The sequence below is a fragment of the Salvia hispanica genome, chromosome 3, assembly GCF_029641045.1.
Source record: "Salvia hispanica isolate PSC_SH4W2 chromosome 3, Shi_PSC_v1, whole genome shotgun sequence".
Taxonomy (NCBI): Eukaryota; Viridiplantae; Streptophyta; class Magnoliopsida; order Lamiales; family Lamiaceae; genus Salvia; species Salvia hispanica.
In genome coordinates, this window is record NC_142694.1 from 36,534,555 (window position 1) to 36,547,957 (window position 13,403).

General features: G+C 32.9%; 3 protein-coding genes across 4 annotated transcripts; all 3 read right to left on the bottom strand.

Moving 5' to 3' along the window:
- Positions 1-2,624: 2,624 nt before the first annotated feature.
- On the bottom strand, positions 2,625-3,639 carry LOC125208990 (ethylene-responsive transcription factor ESR2-like). Its single transcript, XM_048108547.2, has one exon. The coding sequence runs from the start codon at positions 3,637-3,639 to the stop codon at positions 2,947-2,949; it is 693 nt and encodes a 230-aa protein (XP_047964504.2). The 3' UTR covers positions 2,625-2,946.
- A 5,958-nt stretch (positions 3,640-9,597) lies between these two features.
- Positions 9,598-11,080, bottom strand: LOC148930641 (2-oxoglutarate-dependent dioxygenase 21, chloroplastic-like). Of its 2 annotated transcripts, none has more exons than XR_016136313.1 (2): positions 10,911-11,080; positions 9,598-10,310 (listed from the first exon to the last, which is right to left on the bottom strand). XR_016136313.1 is itself a non-coding variant. In XM_089066772.1 (2 exons), exons 1-2 carry the CDS (start codon positions 11,067-11,069, stop codon positions 9,833-9,835), a joined length of 576 nt encoding a protein of 191 aa, XP_088922898.1. In that variant the 5' UTR covers positions 11,070-11,080; the 3' UTR covers positions 9,598-9,832. The 2 variants fall into 2 exon arrangements, 1 of the variants encoding a protein (XP_088922898.1); XM_089066772.1 differs by having other exon boundaries at positions 9,598-10,249.
- A 386-nt stretch (positions 11,081-11,466) lies between these two features.
- On the bottom strand, positions 11,467-12,479 carry LOC125209892 (flavanone 3-dioxygenase 3-like). Its single transcript, XM_048109466.2, has 2 exons — positions 12,246-12,479; positions 11,467-11,718 (listed from the first exon to the last, which is right to left on the bottom strand). Exons 1-2 carry the CDS (start codon positions 12,477-12,479, stop codon positions 11,467-11,469), a joined length of 486 nt encoding a protein of 161 aa, XP_047965423.2.
- Between the last annotated feature and the right edge of the window lie 924 nt (positions 12,480-13,403).

Genomic DNA, 13,403 nt, shown 5'->3' on the forward strand with positions numbered 1-13,403 from the left:
TCAACAAAGAGACGTGAAATTTCCTTCGTTTCATTCGACTAATATTAAACACACATTTCATCAGATTGGATCTTTCACCTCGTCATTATCGTAGTTAGCGACGTTGTCCCTAAGAGCCTAGTGGACTAAAAGGTTGACATTTGGCGGGAAAAGATTGAGAATTTTTTTAAATAATTGTTTGGGTCAATGCATTTTGCTCGACAATATTGCATGAACTCGTTATGCATTAACTTCAATTTGGAGCCTAGCAAATTGCATAAAATGTTTTTTTAACTTTTTTAAAATATAGCTATGATTTTTTTGAAGAAGAAGTGTGTCATGTTGAGATTTTTTTTCATACTTAATTTGTTAAACTACAATTTATATTTTAAACCCTCGTGAAAGTAAAAGAAAATTCATTCCTCTCGTCGTTATCACTAAATAAACTAAGGAATGGAGCACCATTATTGGAGTAGGAGATCCGCTCCGAAGAAATAGAGCCCAAAAATGAAGTTCATTAATTTTTGTAATTAATAATTGTTGAGCATGTAAAGTAATGAAGTAATTGATGATGCAAGCATATGGTTGCAAAGGATTATTGATGGGGGAGTTGGGTAAGTCTTTATGTGACAATATATATGTCTATATAATATGACAGATGCTTACGTTGTGAACAAACACAATAACATCAAATATTGCATCATCGTTATCATACATTTATGTAACCATTCATTCCCTTTATTTATAATGAGCCACCCAAGCCTTAAATTAGTCTTGTTGTTGGACAGCTGTGGTAGTGCAACTATAGGTATATCATTATAGGGTTCACATTGAATTTACCCCTAAAGGATAATATCAATCAATACAAATGTAAATTGAGTAGTGTTTTTTATATGTTCTTTAAGAAAGATATTAAATTGATACTAATAGTATTATTTTTTGTTGATAAGTCAAACTACTTAACTAGCTAGATACATGATTCATTAGTGTCAAGTAATGAAATTAGTTATAGTATAATTTATCTATGAAGAGTTCATGCTGAATTGGCAATTAGGGTTCATTAAGTGTGGAATAATTTATGTGAAATTCAAAGTTTCCTCACAATTTTTTTGTTGTATCAAATTTTAATATTGCAGAAGAAGGTCATGGCTATTCAATAGGTGCATTGAACCAACTCTATGCTTTCTATGTTACCTTTTGAGACCACAATGCATGTGATCAGTAATTAATTAACTAAACTCTACGTAGTAGATCATTAAAAAAGTTAATTATAATTTGTAGCCTAAACTTTGAGTAAAGCTAATCTTAAAGCTTAAACAATTTTAAAATATATAATTAATAGTATGAATTTCGTTGTTAAATTCATTTTATAGCCTTAATCATCGAATTTTTTTTAAATAGTCTCAATTTTGCTTCGTAGTTTGATTTTGGCGTGAAGTCATTTTCCAATGCAAGATATGTCAATTTATAAGTACTTAGTATTTTTTTTTCTCTAAAATATATTTTTATAGATTAATCTTGGAACGATCGTTTTACATAAAATATGAGAAATGTTTACAAAAATAAGACAGTTTCTTGTATTTAATGTGATAACCGAATCTTTAATGTTTGTCCCGCTACAATATATTTCTTGGGTTGTTAAAATATTGCTCCGTATATATATATATATATATATATATATATATATATATATATATATATATATATATATATATATATATATATATATATATATATATATATATATATTGAGGTTTGTGTTAAAATGACAACTCCTCTTAAAATGACAACGTGACAACGCTTATACAGCAATATTATTAACGCTACACAGCAATATTCAATACGGTAGACAGCAATCTATAGATTGCTGTATAGTGTGTCGGATATTGCTGTTCAAGAAAAATTGTTGTTTAAAGAACAGCAGATTGCTGCCCGTCTTTTTCCAGATTTTTTTTTTTTTTTGCCACGTGGCAGCTTATTATTCGTCCACGTGTACAAATGATTGGCTAGAAATGATGGTATGGTGTTATTTTAAGGGGTGATGGCACCCTAACATGCCCCTATATATGGATTCTTGAAAGGAATTGAACATACAAAAACCTTAATACATGTATAAGAATAATTTGTCCAATGATAAAAATAGGAATTCATGAATGTGAAGGCCATATTATTTGTTTTTGTATACGATTTTCTATTACTCCATAATTTATTACTATATCATTTCATATTCATAAGAATGTAATTAACCAAATATCACCCCAACTATATATCGAGTCTTTCTTGCTAGATTAAATTGTTGTTTTTCACAAACACCCCTAAGACATTTTTATTGAAACAATAATAAACTCATGTGCAAATTGTTAGGATCGTCGACTGCAAAATGCTAATTTCGAGTGTAATAATTAAGTGTAGCAAGATTTTTTTTAAAAAATAATAAGGTTATGAAAATTATTTTCGACATTACAAATTCACATTTTTAAGCAGTGGACAAGTTAGATTTTAATACAGAACTAGTAACATAGAAGAAAAACAGGAAAGAACATAATTCAGGGTATTATAGTTAGAGAATGAGTCTCATCGTATCACTAAAATAAAAGTTAACTATAACCTCGAAAGATTAGAGTGAAGTTGTTATACTATGGGATCAACGACAAATCAAAGGCCGAATTTAATGGCTGGCGATGACATCGGTCGATCCCAACACACTTCAATCCGACATTGTTTGCATCCACAGCTCCAACAATAGTTATAGGGACCACTATGCAAATTCCAACAGTTCCCCATGCACGTTACTTATATGCAATTTTGAATACAAAAACTATATAGGTAGATATCCTATTTATGATTCTAACAAAACAAATTAAAACACTCATGTTATTTTCTTATTTTTTCGTTGGATTCATTAAATACATAAACTAGAAAATTACATACTTCATTGAAGAAACGGTACATAATTTCCTATCAACACTAATTGTTGTTTGTGTTGATAATACTCAGAGCTTCTTGATAGTGAAAAATGTCCCCAAACACTTGATAATCGCCGCCCGAGCTCGCTCCACACTCATTAATAACCGGCGGTGGTGGCTCTGAATTCACTTTAGGGAAGAATCCGTGTATGACTTCTTCCAATAAACCGGAATCGGACCCCTCGTTCGCGAAAAAATCAGTAGAATCGGTGTTTGTTGGGGTGGCTGAGCTGCGTTTGAAGGCGGCGGTGAAAGAGGAGGAGCGATTGTTGAGAAAGTTGAGAGGAATTGAAGGAGGGTAATTGAAATGTATGGAATTGGGAGGGTTATGGGAATTAGGGGTTTTGAAATTAGGGTTTTGGGAATTAGGGGTTTTGAAATTGGGGTTTGGGAAGGGGGGAGGGTAGATGAAGTTGGTGCGGGCTTTGGGGCCGCGCATGGAGCGGGCGGCGCGGTCGTAGGCGCGGGCGGCGTCCTCGGCGGTGTCGAAGGTGCCGAGCCAGCGGCGCTCCTTGGACTGCGGGTCGCGGATTTCGGCGGCGTAGCGGCCCCAGGGGCGGCGCCGGACGCCGCGGTAGCGCATGGCGGAGGAGGGGAGGGGGCGCTTGTTGGTGGCGGAGCGCTTGGGGGCGGCGGGGGAGGGGGAGGGGGCGGTGGTGAGGGCGGCGTTGAGGGTTCTCATGGCTTCTTCCATTGTTGTGTTGAGAGATGGGGAGATTATTTGTTTGGGTTTTGGAGATGGGAAATGAATGAAGGGAATATATAGTGTGGTTTCAATGGATATAGTGTGGGAGTGAGGATGGTTGCATAGAGTTTGGAATATGGTGGATGGGTATTTATAATGACATTGTGTGTGTGTGTGTGTGTGTGTGTGTGTGTGTGTGTGTGTGTGTGTGTGTGTGTGTGTGTGTGTGTGTGTGTGTGTGTGTGTGTGTGTGTGTGTGTGTGTGTGTGTGTGTGTGTGTGTGTGTGTGTGTGTGTGTGTGTGTGTGTGTGTGTGTGTGTGTGTGTGTGTGTGTGTGTGTGTGTGTGTGTGTGTGTGTGTGTGTGTGTGTGTGTGTGTGTGTGTGTGTGTGTGTGTGTGTGTGTGTGTGTGTGTGTGTGTGTGTGTGTGTGTGTGTGTGTGTGTGTGTGTGTGTGTGTGTGTGTGTGTGTGTGTGTGTGTGTGTGTGTGTGTGTGTGTGTGTGTGTGTGTGTGTGTGTGTGTGTGTGTGTGTGTGTGTGTGTGTGTTGAATCACTATTGAGCTTCTTTCAATAACTTAAGCAATCGATCGAATTTAAGAACTGTGAAGTGCATAACACAACTTAATTATAAGGAGTTTATTGTTTAGCTAATAGGTAAAGCCGTAAAGGTTTGAGTCACCATGAGTATGAGGTAACTAGGGAATAACTAGTGATCGGGTCAGCAAAGATTTTTGAGATGCAAACTTCTTTTCAATTTAGAGTGAACTATATAAATGGTTTTTGAACTTCGTTGTTTGCAAGATTTGCGGTCGTTGGGATGAAAATGTCATGAGAATCTTTTAAACTTTGTATGTTTCAAGTACTTTTATAATATTTCTTTTTTACTTCTAAATATATAGCAAATCATAATTATTAAATCAAGATTGTACGAATATTATTATGCATTTTATCTTAATATAAATATTTTCTTAGAGACTGAAAATATACAAATAACAAAATTCATACACTATTTATATAGTTCTCTCCTTAATTTATTTACTCATGTGGCCGACAGCACAATAGCTAAATTTCTATATTAGCTTGCAAATTATACATTTACAATACTTAAAAATTGATTAGAACATAGACTAGCGTAATTGGATAGGATGAATAATCATACGGATTAATTATTAATATACGAGTCAGCTAGTAGTATTAAATGACGGTATTTGTAGGTTATAGATATATAGGATAGTTGATAGTTCAAAACAATTTCTATGACATAAAAAATAAAAATAAAAAACATCATCCAACTCATAGTTTTAGTAATGGATTATTGATTAATAGTATATAATTGAATATTAAAAAATATATTAAACTCTAAGAAAACATATGGTTTAAATGATAAAGCAATATGCATGATTGATATTAAACAATCCAATTTAAATAAATTTAGCTTAAATTGCATATGATGAAATTATTTTTAATGGTATCATTCAAGGATTAATTATTTTTATCATCCTTCAAATATATCATTAGCGACCCTCTCACCTTCCGTGTAATTTCACAACATATCACAGGATCTGATTAAAAAACAAATGATTACAATATGCCACTATAAATGAATTTATAATAATATTGACCCGATTCATAAATTTGACCTAGTATATACGATAATCATATAAGTATGAATTTTTGTATTAAAAAATATGTACTAAAGTATGAATTTTTTGTATTAAAATATGTACTAAAATTTTGACTTCTTTAGAAGCGTTGAAACTCCATTTCCTCTCTAATCCTTTCTAAAATTATAGACCATGCTTCGTTCATAAAGATTAGTACTTTTTAAATAATAGAGTACATCTTTTATGTCATTTCTTGTACGCATAGAATAACGTTTCTTTTATGGAGAATTTTTAATATATAATATTAATATATCTTTATATAATAATCATAGAATACATTATTTAAAAATGACTAATTTATAACTAATTAAAAGGAAAACTTATGATCTGATTGATCATTTATTTCCATACATGAACAAGAAATATGACGATGCAATATGTTCTTTATCATTGAAAAATACTGTCATTATTATTATTATTATTATTATTATTATTATTATTATACAAATAATATTTGTCAAATATGGTTCATAAAAACTACCTCAATGATAAGAAACTAGCCCTATATTTGAGTTGCAATTCGTATAAATTGAATCAAACCCCCTACCAAAAAATATTAGAAGAGCAAAAAAAATCTTACCGACTAATCTATAATAATAAAAAAAACTATTAATTTAATTATGTATCCTATATCTGACAGCATTTTCCTCGTGGACATTTTGGTTGACTTTCCCCATGCGTTATACCTACATTTATAAAAACATAGACTTCCTGGCGTTAGTTAATCCTATTACCCATAAACTAATTTGTGGCTCAAATTTTACTAATACCTAATCTAACAATAATAGAAAATAAGCTATGATGAAATAATAATAATATAACTAAACAACAATTATATTCTTATCTTTTAGCTTGAGTGGCGATTTGCATATCAGTCTTCTACTTTGAGTTGGAATTGGATTAGCAATCGATAAATGAAAGCTGCCTAGCTAATTTTAAAGACCACACTCTTCATATTAAAAGCTCTCTATAGAATATTTTTGCCCTTACCGTGACGGTGTTTTATGAATTTGATCCAAAAAATGTTATGTTAATTTGATAATTTTGGATCTTTATTCTAGTTACGAAAGTGTTAAATTTTAATAGCAAATTCAATTTTAAGGAGTAACTAAATTGATACTCAGCATTAACGTCCTTATTTATATTTGAAAGTGTGGATAAATAAAGGGTTATTTTCCTACAAATACACGAACTTCAATATTTTTTAATTTTTCCCCTAATTAAACTTTTATTTTTGAATGTAAAAATACATGAACTTTGAATTTTTTTGATTTTTCCTCCACGACAAATTTTGGCCAAATTAAACTTATGTGGAGTACACGTCATGTTGGCACTTCCAACAAATTTTTCTCAAAAGTTTGTGTATTTTTCAGCTTCAATACTTGCCGCTTTTTGCCATGTTGGCACTTCCGACGTAAACGTCAACTTCAATTTAAAGAAAAATTATATTTTGGGGAAAAGCAGAAAAATTGAAAGTTCATGCATTTAGATTCAAAATAAAAATTCCGAGAAAAAACCATAAAATATTGAATGTCCGTGTATTTACGTGCAAATAACCCTAAAAAAATTGTACTATACATATAATAGAATTTATTAGATTTGAATAAATCCCCGTCACCTAAGTTCATACCCAGGAAACAATCACCCTCTATCCATTAAAACAATTTAATGCTTTAATGAAGTCGAAGCTATTTTTATCTAATTTTAAAAGATGACGATGAGTTAAGATTAGTAGCGTGTCGCCGAGGGAGGTTTTATGTTCATATTGTCTCTAATTTTATACTCCCTACATTCCATAGTAATAGAGGCATTTCATTTTGCACACTCGTTTTGAAAAAATAATTATAAATAGTTAAAATGGAGAAAAAGTAAAGTAAGATAAAGAATAATGTAAATAGTCTTATCTATATTATTCCCTTTCTTACTTTACTTTTTCTTTACTTTAACTATTTATAATTATTTTTTCAAAACGAGTGCGCAAAATGAAATGTCTCTATCACTATGGAACGGAGGGAGTACTATTTAGCATATTTCAAAAACATCATTAATTTTTGTTTTCTATCAATTATCCTCAAATTTCGTTGTTTTCTACAGAAGTGTCTCACAATATTAAATTCAGTAACAAAAAACTGATTCATACAGTCGTAGTTTAAGATGGAATAATGTCATTTTAAGAAAAGTACTACCTCCGTCCGGATAATTCGGGTCACTTTGATCGGGCACGGGTTTTAAGAATTGTAATGAAAAGTGGGTTGAAAAAGTTAGTGGAATGTGGGTCCAGCCTTTATATATTAATTTTATAATAAAATGTGAGTAAGAATGAGTTAGTGGAATATGGAGTCCACTACCAAAAATGGTAAAAGTGAAGTTGGACAAATTATATGGGACGAACCAAAATGAAAAAACTGGTACGAATTATCTGGGACGGAGGGAGTATATAAGAAAGGGTAAATAATGATTTTTTACCCCAACTTTTAACATATTTTGATAAATCTTCAATTCTCTGCACATTTAAAATATGTACGAGCTTTTATCGTATTTCAAAAAATGTCCAAAACTTCGGAAAAAAAAGTAAAAGTTGGAGATATATAACACTATTAATAAATCTGATTTTATATGATAATGTCAATTTATGTGTTAGGATGATTTTTTGTATTAATGGAACATTATAAATTACGTATAGAAGTTGAGAACATTTGAATAAGCAATCAAAATTGGGGTTACGCTAGAGGGTATATTGTCAATTTGTAATAAAAAAAACTCACTAGCTAATTCGGAAAATAATTAATTTAAATCACCTCCTTTATTTTTTAATAGAGATTCGGAAAATAATTACTTAAAATCACCTCCTCTATTTTTGAATAGAGATAGCTACTGTTTATTTATCAATAATCAAGCACTCCAAAAAAGCCCAAAACCCAATATATATGGCCTTTGTATTACACGCGTAACGTTACAGTGGGCCATGGATTGGGATTCAAACTATTCAAGCCCATCTCTTTCCCATGTGCTTATTATATCTCCTAATTTGAGTTGATTACTTCAAATTAACCACTGCATTCTGCTTAATTTAGATGATTTAGCCTCTAGATTTTACAAGATTCGGTAAGATTTTGAGGACTATAAGAGAATAAAACAATCAAGTCTCTCATCAGCTTAATTATAACTTATTAAGGCTTGAATTCGTGGAACTTATTAGTTTTACGTATGAAAAATTTATGAGATACATAAATTAGTCAACGTCCATTCTCAAAAACATTTAAACTACCTCAATAATAAAAAGATGAATTACATTTTCACTAACTCAATAATAAAAAAGATGAATTAATTATGGTTAAAGGTGAAAATAACGCTACAATAGAACTGATTGCATTATGTGAAAATAATTATGTATACAAAAAGTGAAAGACCTTGTTTAAGTATACTAATTTTTCCGGAACTGTTTTTACTGTGAACAAAAATAGAGACCCTATTAAATACAATAATTTTTCCTACAATGAATTGAGTTGTTAGTATCCGTAAATGTAATCTAATTTATATTTTGGTAATTAAATTGAAGCTGCAGTATTACATGCTTCGGGTCTAACACTATGCTCTGAGAAAAGGAGTAGAGGTATTTTATGATGTACAGTGATTTATATGCATCTATTAGGGTAATATATAAGACCTAAATCTTTATATCGATTTTTTTTGATACACAGAGAAAAGCATTTGGTATCTTTTCTATTATATATTGCTGAAGTAGAGTAGATCTTAGCCACCCACGCATTATTTGATTATATAGTTTTTATTGGTATAATAATTGTTATTGTATTTATTTTTGGATTTAGAACTTGATGTAATGATTTTGTTTCTCATGTCTTAAATATTAATTTAGTTTTGAATAAAAGCAAATAGAAAATTAATTGGGCCGTGCATAGCATTGGGGAGATACTAGTATAAATAAAATGGAACTTTTAATAGTACTGCACAGGTGGTGGGAGGATCATGGAAAGAGAGGCGAAATTCTAAATTTATGAAGGTTTTTTTTTTTTTTTTAAAAAAATTAGTTCTAGCTTTTTGAGAGATGCATAAGGCTCACGTGTCTTTTCACTTGAACTAGAGTCCAAAGCAGTAGAAGAAGAAGCAGATGAAAGATGCATGAGGTTAACGTGTTTCTCGCATAGCTAGAATTTTAAAAATCCTCCATAATTTGGGAAGCTCTATTATCATAGATCTCTCCAAAAGTAGAAATTCACCTGGAAATACATGAATGTAAATTGATGTAATTTTTAGAAATTGAACAGAAACCAGCAGCTGAAAAAGCTAAAGTAATCATATATTATTACTCTCACATCATGCAAGAATTATACATCACACTATACCAAAAGCTAATAAATTATAAAAGCAAATTAAACGGAGTGAAATTTAGAAAATTGCTAATAATAATGGTAACGATTAATATAATCTCCGAGCGATAACTAGCTCCAGCTCTTTTTCAGTATTTGGAAAAGAACCGTCAAAAAAAACCAATGTGATTCCGACACTTGGATGACGGATCAATTCGGTTGACCAATCTTGAGCGTGTCGAGGAAACTCCTCCCCTGTCCAAGATCATTCTTGGATATGAAATCGAGAAAGTCATGGAAGCTGCTCTGCCTATACCGGCCGGGGCGGTGGGCGTCAGCCATCTCCGGGGGCGGCTGGACCTGGACGTCCATCCCGAGGCTGTGGAAGCCGGCGATGGAGATCCGTGGCTGGTTGGAGCTCAGGACCACGCGGTGCACCACGCTCTTGTAGCGTCCGTTGGTGAGGACCTCCACCTGGTCCCCAACAAGGACCTGGAGAGCCCCCTCGACGATCGGCACCAACATCCATGTGTTGGTGCCGGAGTTGAGGATTTGTAGGCCCGGAGAGTCCTGGAGGAGAAGCGTCAGGCAACAATAGTCCGTGTGGGCCGGGAGGCCCAGGGCTAGCTGTCGGAATGAAGAGAATATTGTAATTAAAAAATACTCCCTCCGTCCCACTTTAGGAGTCCTGGTTTATCATTTTTGGATATCCCACTTTAGAAATTTCGGTTGAAATATTCCATAATGGATATTAGGCCTCATATTCCACTAACTTTTTCTACTTATATTTTATTATAAAACTAATACATGAAAAAGCAAGGCTCACATTCCAATATCTTTTTTCACCAACTTTCCTTTACATTTCTTAAAATTCGTGGCGAATTCAATTGGGACTAATAAAATGGAATGGAAGGAGTAGATTTTTTCTATTTTTAATTGTCGAAATTATTGAAAATTATCTTCAATCCTTCCTAAATTGACAATACTAAAGACCTGATTACTCGAGAAGAAAGGACTAAGAAGGCTAAAATTGAATAATAAAATGAAAAATAAATAAACTTGGCGGTTAAAGATAGGTTTCAATTAAAAAAATATAAAAAAGTTATTTTTGCGTTCACTTAATCAATTCAATTTTCTATACTTATGAATTTAAGAACGGCAGAATGGTAATCTCAACAATATTTTTTTCAGCGTCCACTCCTATTTACTTTCGTTGTAACCATAAAATATACGTAGTAAAATTTTATTTTTATTTTTTGCATTTCAATATGGTATTTTTTAATATTACCTCCGGCTCCGGGCACGGAGGATAGCCATTGACCGCCACTATTTGCATTCCGTTGTCGATTTCTTTGGTCAAGTAGGTCGGCCCCAACCCCACGGAGTCGGTTATTAGCCCCGCGGTCTTCTGCGCAACCATTTCAAGCTCCGATACGTATTTTCCCATTTTTTCTCTGTTATGAACATATAATAAATAAATAAATTTATTAATTTCTTATAAAAAGAGAAACATCCACAAATACTAACTTCATGAGTTAATGCATGCCGGTGAGAGGTCTAGGTTTCAAGTATATAATGAATGGTTCAAATTAATTCCAACATTTCAACAAAATGAAATTTATAAAAATCAAATCAAAAAATGTGTCATTGTCTCCCAAAAATAACGCTAATTTTGCCACATATGTGAATGAGTCCTCGAATTCAATACATACAAAGGACTATATGTATACATGGACCGTTAACTATGGATGACAAACCACTATGAACAAGCTGCTTCAACTTATAAGATTAGTATGAAATGAAATGAATGATCTTTGTTAATTAAAAATAATTATGTAAATTGCTTACTTATAATCAAGAGGGGAATCTGGCCACATATGAATCCAATTGTTGAGAGGGTGGGAATAGTGCTTGAGAAATATCCTCCAAAACTGGACCTTATCGACTCCATCTTTGATGCTCGTGCCGTACCTCACCGGCTTGCGGACGTCGTTGGACATGTATTTCACCTTTTCCTCGGTCGTTAGGTTGAGGAAACCCGAGGCCACCGACATAGCTCCTTTTATCGTTACTTCTTCTATCCCGTGATTCACAATCTGTCACGTTAAGTGCAGTCTTAGCCATTGAAGCATACATGATACGAGACTAACTAAACACTAATATATGTGGTCCAATTAGGTATTTTAAGTTGAAAAACAAATCCTAGTGAGGCCACTTCAGGGGCAGACGCAAAAAATTGTTATCGTAGGGCTTATATATACTAAATTTCGCATGAGATAATAATTTTCCTATATTTTATTGTTTTGGTAGGGGCTTTTGCATATCATTTTACACAAAACACCAACAAAATCATAATGTTATATAACTAAAAAAAATAGTTGTGGAAGAGCTTAAGCCCCTCCTTAATCACATGTGTGTCCGCCCATAGGCCACTTTGCCTCGTATATTAAGAAATGGAGTACGTGGAAAAAGGTCAGTGTAATGTGAATGCAATTTTTATATTAATTTTATAATAAAATATTGATAGAACATGAAGTTCATTTACTATAAATAGTAATAGAATATTCTCTTTAGCTATTTAAGTTGATCTTTTCTTACTTCACATTTTCAACATGACAGTCACCTGAAAAAAACCACGGCGGCAACAAACATTCGCGATTTGTTCGACGATGACGGATCTCCGCGCGGGATCTTCGATATCCGCCACGTCGATCGTCGGAACATCGAAAACGTCGGCATCGGTTTTCGAGGCATCGAAAGGCTGCGCCTCGTAGCATTTGGGGACATAGGGAAGTCCCCTCTCTTGTGCGGATTTCCCCATGGAAAATGAGCTACAATTGGCATCCTTCTCGGCCATGATTGATCAATGAAATGAAAAAGGAGAAGAGGTGAAGATGAAGATTGAGGAAGAAGAAGGTGGTTTATATAGTGAGATTGGGTGATGCTTTGTATGGGGACTGTTTGCATGTATGAGGGTTGAATTTGAAGTACTTCCTGTATTTGTAGTATACTATGTTTCTCTAATATGTGTGTGTGACAGTGTGAGTGTGAATGTGACATATCCAAACTCAATCTCATGTACAATGTGCTGCTACAATTTAATATTTCCATGAATCATCATGCACGTCCGTGTAGATAGGAATAATCAAGTGATGAAGTCAAAAACTTAATTTTGGCGGTTCCAAGTGTAGGTTCAAAAACTTAAATTAACTATACTTAAAAAAATCAACTAACAAATTAATTCATATCATAAATAAATAATTATCTACTAAATTTATTATTTATTCAATTTAAATTAAATGATACGGAGTAATATTTATCTATTTTTATTTGTATTTAATATTATTTAGCACCTACTAAATTTTAGTTATATTTTATCATAGACTAATTTTTAGTATTTTTATATAATATATATAGGTTTGTGTTAAAATGGAAACATCTCTTAAAGTAACACCATACCACCATTCCTAGCCAATTATTTGTACATGTGGACGAATAATAAGCTGTCATGTGGCAATCATAAAAATTGCTCAAGGGTAAATTTTCAAGGACTGCAATATCCAATACGCTAGACTGCAATTTTTCCCGTCTGCAATATCCAATAAGCTAGACTGCAATATCTATAGATTGCAGTCTAGCGTTTATACTATTGCAGTCTAGCGTTTACAATATTGCAGTCTAGCGTGGTGTCACAATATCACTTTAAGAGGTGTTATCATTTTAACGCACCTATATATATAGTTAAGTTTAATATTTCCTTTGATATATTATTAATTATATC

Bases quoted from the DNA above. Each gene is read 5' to 3' on its own strand.
- LOC125208990 (XM_048108547.2), bottom strand. From the start codon at position 3,639: ATGGAAGAAGCCATGAGAACCCTCAACGCCGCCCTCACCACCGCCCCC.
- LOC148930641 (XM_089066772.1), bottom strand. From the start codon at position 11,069: ATGGGAAAATACGTATCGGAGCTTGAAATGGTTGCGCAGAAGACCGCG. The intron at 10,250-10,910 runs GTAATATTAAAA...TCATTCCGACAG, and splicing joins CTCCGTGCCCGGAGCCGGAG to CTAGCCCTGGGCCTCCCGGC.
- LOC125209892 (XM_048109466.2), bottom strand. From the start codon at position 12,479: ATGGCCGAGAAGGATGCCAATTGTAGCTCATTTTCCATGGGGAAATCC. The intron at 11,719-12,245 runs GTGACTGTCATG...TTAACGTGACAG, and splicing joins GCCGCCGTGGTTTTTTTCAG to ATTGTGAATCACGGGATAGA.